At 39.1% G+C, this 16,869-nt stretch overlaps 1 protein-coding gene across 3 annotated transcripts in view; it reads right to left on the bottom strand.

Moving 5' to 3' along the window:
• MAP3K15 (mitogen-activated protein kinase kinase kinase 15) overlaps window positions 1-16,869 on the bottom strand; it is an 85,169-nt gene that overhangs the window by 36,073 nt on the left and 32,227 nt on the right. For 2 of the 3 annotated variants that reach the window (XM_042036803.1, XM_042036784.1), the window contains exons 4-7: window positions 13,994-14,065; window positions 9,467-9,660; window positions 7,131-7,299; window positions 5,751-5,857 (exon numbers count right to left, since the gene is read on the bottom strand). In XM_042036803.1, coding sequence (XP_041892737.1) covers window positions 5,751-5,857; window positions 7,131-7,299; window positions 9,467-9,660; window positions 13,994-14,065 — 542 coding nt within the window. The remainder of the gene's footprint in view (window positions 1-5,750; window positions 5,858-7,130; window positions 7,300-9,466; window positions 9,661-13,993; window positions 14,066-16,869) is intronic. The other variant, XM_042036794.1, reaches the window with a different exon arrangement.

Genomic DNA, 16,869 nt, shown 5'->3' with positions numbered 1-16,869 from the left:
AACTTGCACAGAAACCAAACAGAGAAAATCAATCCACATTATCTGAACACAATAGCAGCAGAAGCTGCTACCAGTTAAGAGATCTGCAAGTTACTTACAAAAACTAGGGCAATTACGAAAATATCCTAGTGCTCAATAAAACACTGCCAAATTCCCCCCAAGCACAATGCTAGGAATAAAAGGAAATAAAAAAGGAGTAAAACTTAAAACCAAAAAAACATTCTATCTTTTAAAAATACCTGGCACGCTAATCTTCAGTACTGTGTACAGTTTTAAGCTTTATTTTAAAAAGGAAACTAAACTATTAGGATTAGGGAAAAAAATCAAATTGATGGAATGATCATTGATACATTATCATTTCTGTATGAAGAAATCTTCAATAAACTAAGGTTTTTCAGACAGAAATGGCTACATAGCAATTCTTTTTTCTAAAACAGAAGTTGTCCTGCAGGCCAGTTTTATAGCCTCTAATCACCTCCTCTAAATTAGTGCCAGTGTTCTGCTGCCAGTTTAGTTTTGCCTGACAGCTTGTATCCTCCAGAAACTGCTGGCTGATTCACTTGCCAATTTGCTAGCTTGCTCACTGCAGTTTTGCCACTTGATTTATCTGTCTGCTGATTCTGCCATGTTTCCTCAATCACAGAAGCAGTCTTCTCACTTCCTGGTGTACACAAGCCTCTTGTATCTGTCTCCCTGACTTATCCAACTTTCCACTCCTCCTCTACCTCTCTGAATTACTCTGTAGGGCAACAAACTCATATCTCAGCCTCTCACCTGGAATAATACCTGGAACACACAGTAAAGAAAGAAGTTCTTTATTTTTTTTTCCTTTTCTCTTTGATATCATAGCTCCTCTCTTGCCCTCCAAATCCATCCTCTTGACAGTGAATCCTTCTCTACACTCCAGTCTTTATAAGGAGGCTTAGTCTTAAATATTTCTAAACCAAAAATTCTTCCTGTTTCACAGGCTGGTTTTACCAACTTTAAAGAATTGGCATGGTTACAGAGCTAGAACTACACTCAGTGAACCAGGCCTTTGTCCAACAAAGTTAACAGGAAAAGCATGGATTTCACGGGAACAAGAATCAGCTCACTGTGTAGGTAACAACAAGTGGTGTAATCTTTTTTTTTTTCAGTTTTTTGTTCACATCTTCCCCTGTATGGTTTGTTTCCATCTATCTAGATGGGGAAAACTATATTTGACAAAAAACTCTTGTATTAATGAAAAGTATTTTTTTCAAGGGAATCCAGCTTTGGTTTCCTTTTTATTTCATGTCTTAATGACTCCATAGCAGATGACCTGAACTACTACTAACTGTATAGAAATCTACAGCAAAAACATTTTTAAAAATTCTTAACTATTAAGAAATATGACAACTCGTTTTAGAGTTAGAGTTCTTGCACTTGCATTCTCATTTAAAACCAGAAACTAATTTCTGAGTGTTGGGGTTTTAAGAGCTCTCCTGTTTTTGTTTTTTTTTCTGTTAAAGGAATTTTCCCCATACTTGCTGCTAGGGGGACAAATGGCTGGGTATATAAGAAAAACAAAAGAGCTGGCTACAGAGTGGGGCGCATCTGGCTACTCTTTTGTTTCATCTGGGTGTGTGGGCAGTCGGTCTCCAGCACTTGGACAGAGAGGGAGGCTGCTTTCTTCGGCTGCTTTTTTTTTTTTCCTTCTGCTGCAGAAGCCCCAGGATCCCAAGCCCGCCTTCCCTGCCCTGCTGGGAGCCGGGCTGTGGCCGCCCTGCCCCGCCGCTGCTTCGAGCCTTCGCTGCGCTGTAGCCGTGCTCACCCTGCCTGCCCAGACCTCCGGGGGGTTCCCCGTTTGGATACATCTCGTCTGCCACCCGGGATTTGTGCTCGTCCCTTCCGTTCCAGCCTGCTGTTCCCGAGGCTCCGGCCGGACACCGGGATCGGCTGCCCAGGGGTTTGTGAAGCCTTTGTCCCATCCCTTCCCGGGATCCCAGGCCGCCATTGCCGCGAGCTCCCCGAGCTCGCTCCGGAGCGCCCCCTGCAGCCGCGGGGGAACCATCGCACCTGCCCTGCTCACCGGGAGCCGCCAGCGCCCCTGCCGGCTGCGAGCGGAACTGCACCCGAGGGGAAAGGGCCCGACAGCCGAGAGGGCTGGCACTGGGTTTGTGATTGTTTGCTGTTACTGCCATAGTTATTGCTGCTTGTTTGACTGGTTATACACATATAGATATATAATAGCAAAGAACTGTTATTCCTATTTCCCACATCTTTGCCTAAAAGCCCCTTGATCTCAAAATTATAATAACTCGGAGGGAAGGGGGTTGCATCTGCCATTCCAAGGGAGGCTCCTGCCTTCCTTAGCAGACACCTGTCTTTCAAACCAAGACACTGAGTTAAGACACATTTTACTGAGGATGTAATTTTATCGTAGAACCTTCAATATTTGAAACAGTGAATGAGGAAAACAAGACCCTAAATTAGGCTTTGAAAAGAAGTAAATTTGCAAGCCTCCAGACAGATATGACAAAGAAAAAAACTAGCTTTTTCCCCTCCCTCATATACACTTCAGGTACTTCATGAAAACCAGGCATATAAAATGAGGAGGCCCACATGTTTTTTACTAAATTTGTGTAATCACAGAACAGAACATTTTTAATACCCCAGTGTTTATCAATGGGAACAATTTTCTGTAGCCACTATTATTCCCAATTACTAGTGATTTTCTACTTGCACCCTATTACACCCTTCACTTGCTAATTGCCTTCTTTTATTATGGTACAGGAATATGTTGCTTGTTAAAACACAGCATGCTGAGTTAAATAATAGTGACTGCAGCTGTCCTCATCTTTAATATAAAGGAAGATAGAAGTGCCCTGGAAATAGAACGAAATATTAACAGTTCTGGCCTCATGCCAGGACTGGGTTTGGTTTTAAAGTCTACTCTGTTTTGAACAGAATCTGGCATACTCTTGGGCTTCTTTGCAATCTTCCAGAACTTGGTAACTCCAGCCCTAGTAAATAAGACCAATTAGAAAATTGTCCTTACACAGTGCCTGCCTCCCAGGCAAGGTGTACCCATGGACTGAAACAAACAATCTGGAACATCAACATCTGGAACACCAGCCCTCAATTGCACAGCATCTTCACACCACAGCTGTGAATACAAATATTGAAAATATTCATGTTGCACATTTGGACTGAACTTATACCTAAAGAGGTTTAAATTAAGATACAAACAGCTAGGAGGCAACAGTGTCTTAAACCAGCCCGTGTCTGTACAGAAGACAGCACTCTGCTCTGTTCCTGTGTTACAGCCAAATTACTTAGCTTAAGACACTGGAAAAGCAACAGCCTTTTTCTCCCTAGGACTTCTAAACAAGCACCTGGGAGAGTGATATATTCAGATTGCCCAGGCTTGGAAACAAGCATAAGCCTGTCATTGCAAACACTCATTGTTAGCTTCTGATAATAGACATTAGAGATAACAAATCCAAGATGCTCTCAATTCAGCTCTGAAACGGCAACCAGAGAGGAAGACAGCAATCTAGGAGAGGGGCTGTGCTTAAACACCTGCCATATGAATCAGGGTTCCAGAAATCAGCATGGAAGTGTCTGCCTGCCCTACATATGACAGTAAGTGCCTTAGTACCTGTCTGCACAGCACCCACCAGCCAGGCCCAGGCTTGCTTTGCTCATGATCCAAGCCAGGTCAGACCCAGGCTGGCTCCGAGGCAGAGGACATGCAGCTAGGCTGGAATGCTGCAGTGTCTAAAGTAAAACACTCCTGGTCCCTTGCCTTAGCATTACTTGTTTACCTGGTCCTACACACAACTGTACTTCACACTGGGCTTGTGTCCACCTGCAGAACCAGCAGAGCCCTGAGGTGCCCAGAAACAACCCTGCAGCCCTTCTGCCACAGCAATGGCTCTGCAGCAGTAGAATAACTGACTTGACAATGGAAGTGAGATTAATGGCCAAGAGAACTCAGTTAGAGAGTCCAAGAGGAAATAAACTAATTACTCTCTCTGGATCACAGTTCTAGGATACTTTTAAATGAAATTAAGCACATATTAATATTCTTCAGGGTCAGATATTCTTACAGCTGCTAATTCTGTTCTGCATATGATGTATTTTTTTCCTGGCAGGCTCAATCAGCTGTACTGAGCAACATTAATACTGTTCTGTATCCTGAAATTAATAGAATATGAGGTGAAAACATAGTTCTTTATTTTTAAAGACAGGTTCTGATAGAACTCACTAAAAATAATTTGGTTTTAAAACAGACTAAATTAGGGATTAAAAAATTTCATGGAAGTAAGATGCTAAATGAAACATTTTAGGGGTCATTTTGAACTAAGTGTACTTGCTCAAAAAATATTTAAGTCTCAACTTTTGAGTTTTGTCCATCATTTTGTTTGAAGAAGGCAAAAACACCTGTAGAAGCTACATTCTGCATTCTTACCAATGGAAAAACAGCCATTTATTTCTGAAAAAACTTTTCTATAGAAATGTCTAAATTGTTCCCAGAAGAAAACAAGGAGAGTCATGCTAGTTTGGGCTAATAATCAATTTAATGAAAGCTGTTGACAGGGAGAGCATGTGCATGAGCAATTAATTCTATCTTAGCACTCTATCAGTGCTATTGGCATTGTCAAAACAGAAGATTTAATGGCATGGGTTTCACATGCTGCTCAAAATACAAAGAATTTGAAGACCAAGAGAGTAAAGGAGCTTGCCAATTTTGTTATGTACATCTAAATGAAAAAGTTTTAAAACTGATTACATGAAGACATTACCTAAGGACAAGGCATGATCCTAGCATTATTCTCACCAGCAAATTTAAACATTTTGAGTCAAATTCCTGAAATATTTTTTTTAAATTCTGAAAAATAAGGCTAAATCCATATGCAGTAATTTTCTGAGCAATAGTTTAGTGTTTACTCTTATGTCTGATGAAACTGTCAGATAGGACCAGATTTATTACCATTTTCCATAAAATGACATAGGAACTGGTTTTCTAGATCTATTATTAAGTTCTTATTCCCTTTGATTTATGCCATCCTGATGTTGTCCAATGCTAATTTTAAGTTAGCTTGCAGGTGACAATCTTTAATAGTATGTGGATTGCATCTGGCAAATTACTTTTATTATTACATATGATTTCATTTGCATAGGATCTATTTTCTCTGACACAATCTTAATGTAATTTCTTTAGAAATTGAGTAATTACTATACATAGGTACTACAAAAATCTGTACCTAACTAGGAGAGTTCAATAATACTTCAGTGTTTCCTAAAGCAGTGATGTCCCTGTAGGTCCTGATGACCTTGCAGTCCTTCAAGGAAACTCTACCATGAAAGTGTATTCGTGGATCAAGCAGTGCTTATTACCTATTACTTTAGTAAGTCACTCATAACTCTATCACACTAAACTTTTCAAGTCATTCAGAATAATCAGTGACTCAGAATAAACAATCTCTGACTGACCAAGAACCCTTTGGTATTACTGGAGTCTTTTGCAGTTAGTCAGGTGGCCTTTGGAACAGATCTACTCTCTCCTGATTGTTGACAAAGTGATGGTTGTAGGAAAACAACAATTTCAAAGGTTACAAACTGTCCTGGTGCACAGTAAGTATGGGATTAAGGAGACATGACTGTGATGAATATTAATGTCTGCAGAAAGGGAAGGGAATTTGATATTATCTGCACTATAAATTTATATATAAGCCAATATGGAACAGCAATAAAATGAAAGAACTTCAATCAATCATCCTTACCGATTCAATGCAAAAGCATAATGAAACTTAATATTGTGTTGATCAGCCAGATCACAGGTAGGAAGCATTTCTAGTGTTTCTACCAGCTTCACCATAGCATCATAATCCTGGGACAAAATTATAAAAAGATAAAAAAGATTGAAGTAGAATAAACTAAAAGCAGAAGAAAGCATCACTGAACTAAAATGTATCACGATCACTAGACAGTTTCTCAGGTGACTGTTCCTAAAAGAGTCAGAGAAACATCCACGAAGGGTACATAGGAATAAACAGGGATTTTGCCTCTTCCTCACCACAATGCCTAAACTACTGAATCCCTGTAGCCAGTTTGATCACTAACACTCCCAGCACCAGAAGAAGAGGTGATGAGTCTGGCTCTTTCAGGCCTTATTAAGGTCTTCTGACAAATGACACTTCACCAGGTCACCGTGGACTTGAGCAGAGCTGCCTCTGAAGTACATCAGCCACTTGTACATTCATTTTGGTTTCTCATGGGTAACCCACATCTACAGGGTCGAAGAGGCCAGTTTACTGACATCTCAAAAGGCTTCACGTTACTTCATCTCATGTTACTCATGTTTTGAGATGAGTACATTTCTCAAGGGACACCTTTCACGATCACCAGAGCAGACGTTGGATGAATGAAGTTGGATGAAGTGCTGCAGGAAAATATGCATTTCATAATGGAAAGCTGGGTAATGAAGGATGATGTGGTCACCCATTGCTCTCACAACCCATTTATACACAAGAAATAACCAACTTAGCTCCTGATGGGAAAAAAAGCTCTATAGAATGGTTGAACTTATATTTGAAAATGGATGTTAAACACACAGACTGTCAATTTGAAAAGACAGCACACAGGCTGTGTTTTAGCAAAAGCAGAACTTACTTTAAAAAATAAAACCAAGAAAAAAGGTGCAGTTATATTTTAAAATAAAATTAATGTTTTGTTGAATTACAGTTCTCGATTTGGGCATCTCTAGCCAATACAATGGTCATAACAAATACATTTTCTTCATTTCTAAACATATCTAACTTTATGGGGGGAGGGATGAAAAGTAGGGGAGGGCATGGCAAGCATCTTGATTCAGTGGGGATTTTCACTTTTTTTCTTTTTAAGAAAGTTAAACATTACTAAAAACAAAGGGAGAGACCTCGGGAAGTCACCTAATCTGTGTCTCTTGTTCACAGGCAAAAGGAGTAAGAGTCTCTATCCCCTTAAACTGCCCAACAGACAAGTCAAACTCTTAAACAATGTAACAATTGTACCCATTTAGTGTTAGCTTTGAATCACTGCTTAACAAACAATGAAGTACAGGAGAACAAACAAGAGCCAAAATTGCATAGTAAAATAATCCACTTTAGTCTTCAAGCACATACCTGAATATCTCTGTAAGAAAGAAGCAGGTTTATGACAATGTCAGAAGTCAGCACTTCAGTATTATCCATACGAAGCTTAATCCTGGCCAGCTCCTTCGCCAGTTCATCTCCTTGGTACTTCTCTCTAGCTTTTCTAATGTCATTTAGCAGTGTTTCTTTATAATAGGCACTAAAGAAATAAAAGATAAACATAGGGGAAGAAGACTGTTAGATATTTCTTATGAAACATGGCTATATTTCTAATAAAAAGTACCATTTCCTCAGAGTGAGGTAAACATCAAATGTTTCCATATTTTTCAATAACTACTTAGAAATATTCCACCCTGCCCCACCTCAGACTGTAGGACTATGGATCAATATGTTTATTATCAGGATCGTGAGGCAGTTTTACCAACATAAGAAAACTGGAGGATTTCTTTACCCCATTAGTGACCCTGACAGATGTGGTACTTTGTATCATAAAGAAGACAGCATCTGGGATAATAAAATCACACAGAGAAGAAACACCAGCATGATGTAAAGAGGAGATATATTACTTTATCATGAAAGTTGGAAGGAGACTTTCAAACACAGAAACTAAAACAAAAACAAGCCAAGAAAAGCTGATTTAGTTGCAATCTCTTTGATGAACATAATAGATAATGTGGGCAGGATCTATGCAAAAGCCTCCAATAAGTGCATCTTATTTACACTAACATCGGTGCACAATCCAACACCAGCGCTTTTGTAAATTGAAAAATAATATCTATATTGCCAGTATGACAAGTTTGAATGGCCTGAACCAGCTACCTAGGGATAAATTTATCCTAGAGAAGGTTATGGAGTCTGTAGTTTGAGAGTCAGCAGGTGTCACCTGACAATACTGCATACAATCCCTTTCTTGTTTACAAGTGAGTCTTTCAAAGTATTAAGCCTTGCTTAGTATAAGTCCTACACACAGCAAAGAAAATTAAGTTCTCTGTCTCATTCACATTATCATCAAAGCAGCAAGGTCACAGTAAGCACCACTGGCAAGCACAGCCCCACACAGTGCAAGCACAGAAATGAGGCTGAGAAGCAGGCGTGGACTGTAAGGGGGAATCAAGACCACCCAATACCCCCAAAGACCTCCAACCCTTTTCCAGAAAGATCTACAAGAACAGACTGCATGTAACTAATCTGCATAGAAAGTGAGAAACTGATCTCCAGGGTGGGGAAAACTTATCTATAAAAAGGTATCCCAAAAAATTCCAGGGTGCTTGCTCTGCATATGCATCCCAGGACCATGGAAACCCCAGCTGGATTGACACTGGAGCCAGGATGGGTGATCTCTCTTTCTTTCCTCCTCTTTGACCCTTTTTAATTCATCTCTCTCTTTCTCTCTTCCCTTTCACCCTAGCCCTTTATTCAAAACCCTCTGCTGTGCCTTATACTAGGTGGTCAGGGACTAAAACACCAATTTCCATGCCAAGTGTGCAGTTTACTAATAAACCTTTGCAAACTTTTGCAGACCCTTTGACTTTTGTCATTCCTTTCAACTGTGAGCATCTAGGAATCCCTTCCCCTTCAGGGTAAGATGTCACAGCAGGGTCATCCATGGGATTGCAAGGATGGGACCACAAAATAGAAGTAGTTTTTTAGGCAAGCTTTTCACTTGGGTGGGATGGCAATGGGGAAACAAAGAAATCTGAGGGCCCCCAGTGCAACCTCATGCTACAGATACTAGAAAAATTAAAAACCAGCAGCTTGGTCTGAGTGTTTTGCAGAAATATACACAAAACAGGACTAGATGCAGAGTACAGCATGAGCAACTGAAAAAGACAGACCTCCTTCTCCAGCCCCAATTCCCAAAACTCCAACAGTCCCTTGCAGAAATGGCTAAGCAGTGTCATGTTTTTATTTATATCAGAATATTTAAAAATAAAATCAAACCATGAAAATTACAATTGATTGCCTACTGCTGTTTTGGGTTTTTTTTGGCTTTTTTTTTTTTTGGATGACAGAAAAGGACAGTGTTTGGCTTTGAGCTCTATGAAGAATCTATGAGGTTAGCTCCCATTACAACCTTATGCACTGTAATTTAAACTTAAGCACTTTATCTTACCCACGGACTGCCTTTGCTTTCTGGAAAGTATCTATAAATCATATTTTAGCATAACATGGTTAGTTAGCTGCAACAGCTGCAGGACAGGAATACAAAAAGCAGTAGAGTTAGCAGCTTCTTTTAACACTATATTAAGTGCAGTTAAAAATAAAAAATCAAAAATCAATGCTACTAGAAATTCTGCATCTCCTTTTTTCATTATATCAAAAAGAGACTATCAAAGGCTCTGGAACTGTATCTGTTGTAACATTACCATGATGTAACATGGACATCCTTGAGAAGGCTGAGAAACTTGTCCACCAGTGGGACACAAAGTGGCCCCAGGATATTGTCCCAGCTGGGCTGCATGTACTCAGAGGCTCTTCGTTGGGCATCACTTTCACAGCAAAAGTAGTCAGCACAAGGTGTGACAATGTATGGAATAAAATAATAATTGCCACTTGAAGCCTAAAATTAAAACAATCACAGTTTAGAAAACAAGTGAAAGTGTAAATATACTTGTGTATACACAGAATCTTTTGCTGACAGAAAAAACACGTGGAGTAGTGTATGAAGTTTTAGTGCACTGTTTAACACAAGATTTGCAAGCATTAAATTCAAGGAAATTTGTGTGGAAGAGTTACAAATATTACCAAAGCTGATGAATAAGGCTCCAGGTCTGTTAAGTGACAATACAACAAAACTGTTCAATTTTTCCTTTTAATGTAATGCACAGACCCTAGTAGGGTCTGACAGTTACCAGCTAATGTTCTGTTCACAGATTTTTGGGGTCAGAGATGTACTTGCATCCTCTAGGCTCACCCTGTGCTTTGAAAGATATGATGCAGAGCTTCACACAATGAGAGAAATATAGAAACACAGACACTGGAAGGACTTTATAGAGATGTTTAATCCAGAGAAGCCTACAAAACATCTCCTGCATGCTACCATCAAAAATTTAACCAACCAAACCTCAAAACTTTGAAATGTTTTGTAATAGATGTAGGACTTGTAACACAAAACTTTAGAAGCAAAGCCCAAAAAACCTTAATATGCCACATAAAATGTGTGAATACAGTCAAGGTCCTGAAATGGGTGAGGACACAAGAAACGCCCTTCAGAGCCCAAAATCAGCAAGTACAGAGTTTTCAGCTCCTGATCAAGGCCCCAGAAACCACACCTCTATGATGTTTTCCACAGCTGGGAGAAGCAGCTGCATCCCATTCTAGCTATGACAATTCTCTGGTGAACTTTATATTTGAGAGTAAGTAGATGGGAACACTGAGGCATAGGTCAATAGGATATATCTGCCATGATCAACTACCACTACGCTGGAGATATCGTGGCACTGAACATCTACAGTAAAACCATACCTTTTATTGTTTCATCTAAGCATACAGAAAAGCCGTAGCCATTTATGGTCACCTTGAACAATGGGAGAATGCTGAGATAATGAAAAGAATGGATATGAAGATGGCACATTTTTGAATGAATTAATAAACTAGACAGGAGAAGCAGATTGTTCACAGGAATTTAAAAATGTAGGGCATGCAGCTACTAAAACTACAGATAAAAAGTCTGTATCAGTACATTGTGTTGCTGATCCAAGTTTGTGAGGATTAAGAATTTAAAACCATTTCTAAAGAATAAAGACCGTCACATTCCTTCCTTCCCAACCCTAAATTACATTATCCCTGTTATAACAATATAATTATCTGCTAGATTGTGATCTTGACTTCCCAATAAAAAAGTCAGAAAAACTTTATCCCAAGCTACCAATATGTCAGCACAATTTTGTCTCAGCTTTATTCAAATAAACAGTAAGTTCACTGCAATACAAAAGCTGCTTGTGTATAAACTCTATTCTTGAACCTGTAACAGCAAAGTAGCTCTTCCTGCAATGAAAAAAGCCCATCCAATTTGAAAGGGTGATATATCTTGAGATGCAAAGAGCTGCAGTTATCTACTGAAAAAGCAATGAAATTTTCAGAAAAAATTAAAATGCACGTGTGAAACACTCTATTAATCTTATCCTCAAGCACTGTATTCTTATCCAGCCAACGCATCATCTACTTGACTTTGAGTTCGTTTCCTTTTGCATAGTGAAATCTATGCAACTAAACCCTCCTGTCTTCTAGCTTCTTCTGTCCAATATTTACATATAATAAACTATAAAAACCTTTCATATAGACTGCACGACCTAAAAAAGGCTTTCTTATCTTCATTATGTAAAAAAACAGTCCACCTATTTTTCTTATGCTAACAAGAATTAGAGATGGCTGAAAGTATCACCTTTGCTTCTTCTGATCTTCTATTCAGGATGCTGGTCTCTGATACCAAAAGCTAATAATTTTGAAAATTACTGTCTTGTGATACAACAACTATTGCCTTTTTAACATCATGAATAAATGGCTTAGGTATATATGAAGTAACGTATACAGCAACTCTACCTGCATAAAATCTATAAATTATGACTTATTTAATTGTAGTAGAATAATAACTTCATAGCTTATCAAGACTGTATGATGAGTTGGTTAATTTCAGAATTAGAAGCTAAGGTATATTAATTGTCTGGTTTCAGGAAATTTTAAGTTAAAAATTACAGCCAGGCAGACTAAAAAACCTTCAAGACTCTGAATACTCATCTGCCAGCCAATAATGTATGTCAGCGCTGAAACTTTTGTATTTAAGCACAACATTTTAAAATCTACCACAAGACAAGCCACAAGTTTAAGAACATAAAAAATACTCCAGAAGATAATTGCAAATAAGTTGAAAGAGGTACCTGTTCTTCAAGTGAAATGATTACAGGAATTAAGCAGAAAGCCATGCCTTTGCTGAGAGGTTGAAAGAGTGAGGCCCACATAGGCCATTTTTAGGCCCTGGGCAAGCCAGGACAAATGTAGGGTGATTTTTGTCTTAAAATACCTTCAAAATATTTTTTTTAATGCAGCTAAAAATAAACTGTTGATCTTAACATAAACAGGTTTTTTTATTGTACTGCTAAAGTTATTCTGGTGCACCTGTCACTTTGTGACAGAGATGCTACACTCGAATTAAAGGTGGGTTTTTTCCCAGATAAATAACATTGAGTAAAAATCTCTTCATTTTCAGAGAGGGAATTATGCCTGCCTAGCTAATAGTAAAATTATTTTACTTGAGCCCTGCTATTAACTTTGCCACTCATTCAAGTATCAGGAGTGCTTACCCCACCTTACTAAGCAGTTAGAAGGAAAACACAGAAGGTAACAGAAAATGAACTGCATTCATTCCAAGAATGAATAAGCTCCTGAATTTTCAGGGAGCTTAACTCACTGCTGTCTTAAGTATTAGGGTTTTCACTGTTGTTTTCTGTGACATCACATTCCTATCCATCTTGCCATACAGGCATGTACTGGATTTGCATGGCCGGGTTTTGGTAGTGGGAGGGCCTGGGGGGTGGCTTCTGTGAGAAGCTGCTGGAAACTTCCTCCATGTCCAGCAAAGCCAATGGCAGCCAGCTCCAAGAGAGACGTGCTGCTGGCCAAGGCTGGGCCAGTTAGAAATGATGGTAACTCCTGTGACAACAGATTTGAGAAGAACGAAAAAAGTTATTGCATAGGTGTAAGTGCGGTCAGAGAAGAGTGGGCTGAGAGTATATGAGGAACAACTCTGCAGACACCAAGGTCAGTGCAGGAGGGGCAGGAGGCGCTCCAGATGTTGGAGCTGAGATTCCCCTGCAGCCTGTGGTAAAGACCATGGTGAGGCAGCTGTGCCCCTGCAGCCCATGGGGATCCACAGGGATGCAGAGATCCACCTGCAGCCCATGGGGATCCACAGGGATGCAGAGATCCACCTGCAGCCCATGGAGGAGTCCCACACTGAACAGGTGGATGCCTGAGAGGAGGCACACCCCATTTGAATCCTGTGCTGGTGCAGGCTCCTGGCAGGGACCTGCAGACCTATAGAGAGTGGAGTCCAGACTGGAGCAGGTTTCCAGGTAGCACTTGTGACCCCATGAGGGACTCACACTGGAGCAGGCTGCGCCTGAAGGACTGCACCCCAGGGAAGAGTGACCCACGTTGCAGCAGTCTGTGGAGAACTGTTGCTTATGGGATGGACTCACATTGGTGAAGCTCATGGAGAACTTGTGGAAGGGACCCCACGCTGGAGCACAGGAATGACTCCTCTCCCTGAACAGTGGGAGAAACAATGTGTGATGAACTCACCATAACCCCCATTCCCTGTCTCTCTGCACTGCTGGGATAGGAGGTCTAGCTTGAAAGGAGAGAGGGTGGGGGTAAGGTGTTTTTAATGTTTTATTTTACTTCATATTATCCTGCTCTGATTTTGTTACTAATAAATTCACTTATTATCTCTAATTCAAGCCTGGTTTGACCATGACAGTTTTTGGTGAGTGATCCCTTCCAGTCCTTACCTCATGAACCCTTTGTTATATTTTCTCTCTCCTGTCTGGCAGCAGAGGGGCATGAGAAAGTGGCTCTGGTGGGTGCCTGGAATCCAGCCAGGGTCAACCCACTACAGTGGCTAAGATATTATAAACTTCCAAAAAATACTTCCTCTTCTAAAGTTGAATAAATGCAGTATTTTTATGTAAAGACTGTGAAGAGAATTATCACAAGACAAACACTTTCTATGCCCAGGATCTAGCTTGCAAGGAGCAATAACTCGAATCACCTTGAAGGAGAGACCCTACCAAGCACTATTCTTAAATCATCCTTATACATTTTTACATGTCTAGAAACACAGTCAAAGAATGGCATATCTATTCAACAGAAAGTAGATTTAAAGTGATACATACTTTGCCTATTAAATTACCACTGTGGTATTCAGGAGGTACTTGAACACGAAGAAAAGTTTTGAGGTTGGCAACCTACTCCAAGTTGAAATAAAACAACGAAGAGGAAAACACCACCACAAAACATCATAAGAATCAAAAAGACGGACATGACACATGAATAAAGAAATAATTAAAGAAAGAAACAACAGAAAATGAGTATAGATATTTACAGCAAGACAATATTTAAAAGGCCAAGAAAACAATTCAATACTTCGGCATTTCTCTTATCTATCTTATCTTTTGGATTTCTCTTATCTATTTACATGATTTATATGTCTATACATCTCCTTGTGTCATCATTAAGATGTTTTCAGGTCTTACTTTTATGAACCTATCAGATTCATTATCTGGTTAGTTAACTATAATCCATTGCTTGAGATGGTAGTATTTCCATACAAAGTAACTTTCATACATAAATTTTAAAAGCCTTAGTTTTCATTATCTAAAGTAACAGTAGCATATTTCATCATTAAAAGCATTAAAAGTAACATTTACTCAGTTACCCATTGCCTTTGTACTATTTTCCACCCAAAAGGAAAAATTATTGAATTTAATATGTTCCTACTTTTTCAATCTGTGCCCTTTTACAATTTCTTTTTACACTTCTGCTACCTCAGGCCTTTTTAGAAATATATCATTAAAAGACTGTATCATATAAACTTTTATACATTGTAAAAATAATCAGAAAATAAAAAATAGAAAGCTACTCTGCAATAATACTTCTTTGGATTATTAAATTCAAATAATGTAATCATACTTCGGAGTCTTGGCTCTCATTTCAATCCACTGGGGACACTTAACTGGAGAATATGAGTCCAAGTGCCAAATTCTTTCCATTTAGTTTTCTTAATTAACTTCATGGCCTTGAAACAGTATATACAGTCTAATTTATACTGCTACTGAAACTCTGAAGAAACTTTCTGCCAATTACAATAAAAATTGATTTTTCAACATAAAAATTCCTTGTGGCGAGGATAAATTGCAATCCAGTTCCCTTCAGATCAAGGAGAATTTTTGCTAATGACTCCTCCATAGCCCAGACATTATACACTGCTTACTATAAGAACTGCTACAGCATTTCATGAAAAATAACCATTTAAATCTCTAAAAATTCTTGATCAGGCCCAAAGGCCTAAGAATACTATGATAAACCTTTTAGTTTAATAGCCAGCCTACCTTCCTTTACATACCTTCCCTGAATGCAATTAACAGGGTTATTCAAATTTCTTCAGGCATATTGTAAACTAAAGAAAAACTAACTAGTCTTTCTCCTTATGTTCTGTACTTGGTATAATAATTTTTCCACAGTGGAAAAATCTAGTTTATATTTTCAATGCCCCATTCAAACAAATTGAATGGATCAAAGTGTGCATCTCAAACTACGTGCAACCAATCCTAGAGCTATTGCCCAAAGCACTGTATATTTTGCTTCCTGACTCCAGCAGTTTTCTAAAGCCCCTTGTGCACTCTTCACTCAATCTTGAACTTTTTTTATTCATAATTTCTTAAGATCCTGTAGCAGGAGACAAAATTTCCTTCCTAAAAAAACATAAAATATCAAGGATGGCAAAAAAAAGTTGAATCAAAATAGAACAACTTTCCAATGGACTTTGTCTATTACACTGGTTTGGGGAAAGACTATTTTTTTAAGCATTTTTTGCTGTTGAAAATCCTTGAAATTTCATTTTTCCAGTAAACCAATGTTTATCTGATATCTAAAGAAACTCCAAATCTCAAGCATTTTCCATAGATAATTTTTTTTCCCCTCTGCCCTTCAGTCCATTTTTCCATAATGGCACATGAAATAACCTGTTATGCAAGATGGCACATTTGCCATTTATTTTATTGATAATATTTTGACAGAAACTAGGAAGCCATGCAATCTTTATTAAAACTAACAGAAAAGTCCTCAAAGCTCAGAGGAGCTCTACAGAAGGAAATCTAACTGATGGGACACAGAATCTTGACCTTGAATTTCATGCCAGGGCAATTCTTCCTTGGGAACTGAACTCCCACAGCCAATAATTCTTTCCTTTCACATCCAAGTATGCAATAAATTATCAATACAGAATTTTAACTGCTTGTTTGGGGAAATCAAGTAGAACTGAATCACATTCCTCCATCTTATCTGTGAAAACTGCATTCCTAGATGGTGGAAGGAAGGAAGGAAGTTCTCCTACTCACACTCTTTTTTCAGACAGTAAGCTATTAAATCTCTCAGACTCACACCACTGCATCTTGCTGCTATATAATTTTCACTGTTAGATCAGCTATACTCAGGCCAACTCTCAGTTGAATTGCTGACTATTTTCTCTGCATTGTTTTCAGCTTCATGTCCAGTTTCCTTGCTCTTGCCTCCTTCCCAGTGCTGAATTAGAATAATGTTTTCTCTACAAGGAAGATCTCCATTCTCTTCAAAGCTTTCTTGTGATTCACAAAGCAAATCACCCCGATGGCATACTAGACATTCACCTTCTCTTCAACTTTAACATGGCTCCACATCTGTTCTATGCTAAGATTTTTCTGCACCTTTGTAGATGATGTGAGATTTGTAGGATAAATAGGAAAGGTGAGGGCAAGGGAAACCTCAGAGAAAGCTCTAAGCTACAGCAGTCAGCACAGAAAGTTTCACTCTTGATGCTGGAACAAAGGTGTGCTGAGCCTGGCAACAATCTCAGTTGTTCCCCTTTCCTTGCACACCCTGCACATGCAGGGACACAGGGCTTGTAAAACATGGAGAGGGCTTGTAAAACCTCTCCAGAAATGATATTCCTGTGGCTACTGCCAGGCTGGAGGAAGGCTTAGGAGACAACTATCCTCTTTACACCATGCCTCCA

The sequence above is a fragment of the Corvus kubaryi genome, unplaced genomic scaffold (genome assembly GCF_017639235.1).
Source record: "Corvus kubaryi isolate FWS band 111438036 unplaced genomic scaffold, C.kubaryi_AGA036_p1.0 133, whole genome shotgun sequence".
In the NCBI taxonomy this organism is placed as follows: domain Eukaryota; kingdom Metazoa; phylum Chordata; class Aves; order Passeriformes; family Corvidae; genus Corvus; species Corvus kubaryi.
The sequence above is the reverse complement of the archived record's forward strand: the minus strand, read 5'-3'. Positions and strand labels throughout refer to the sequence as shown.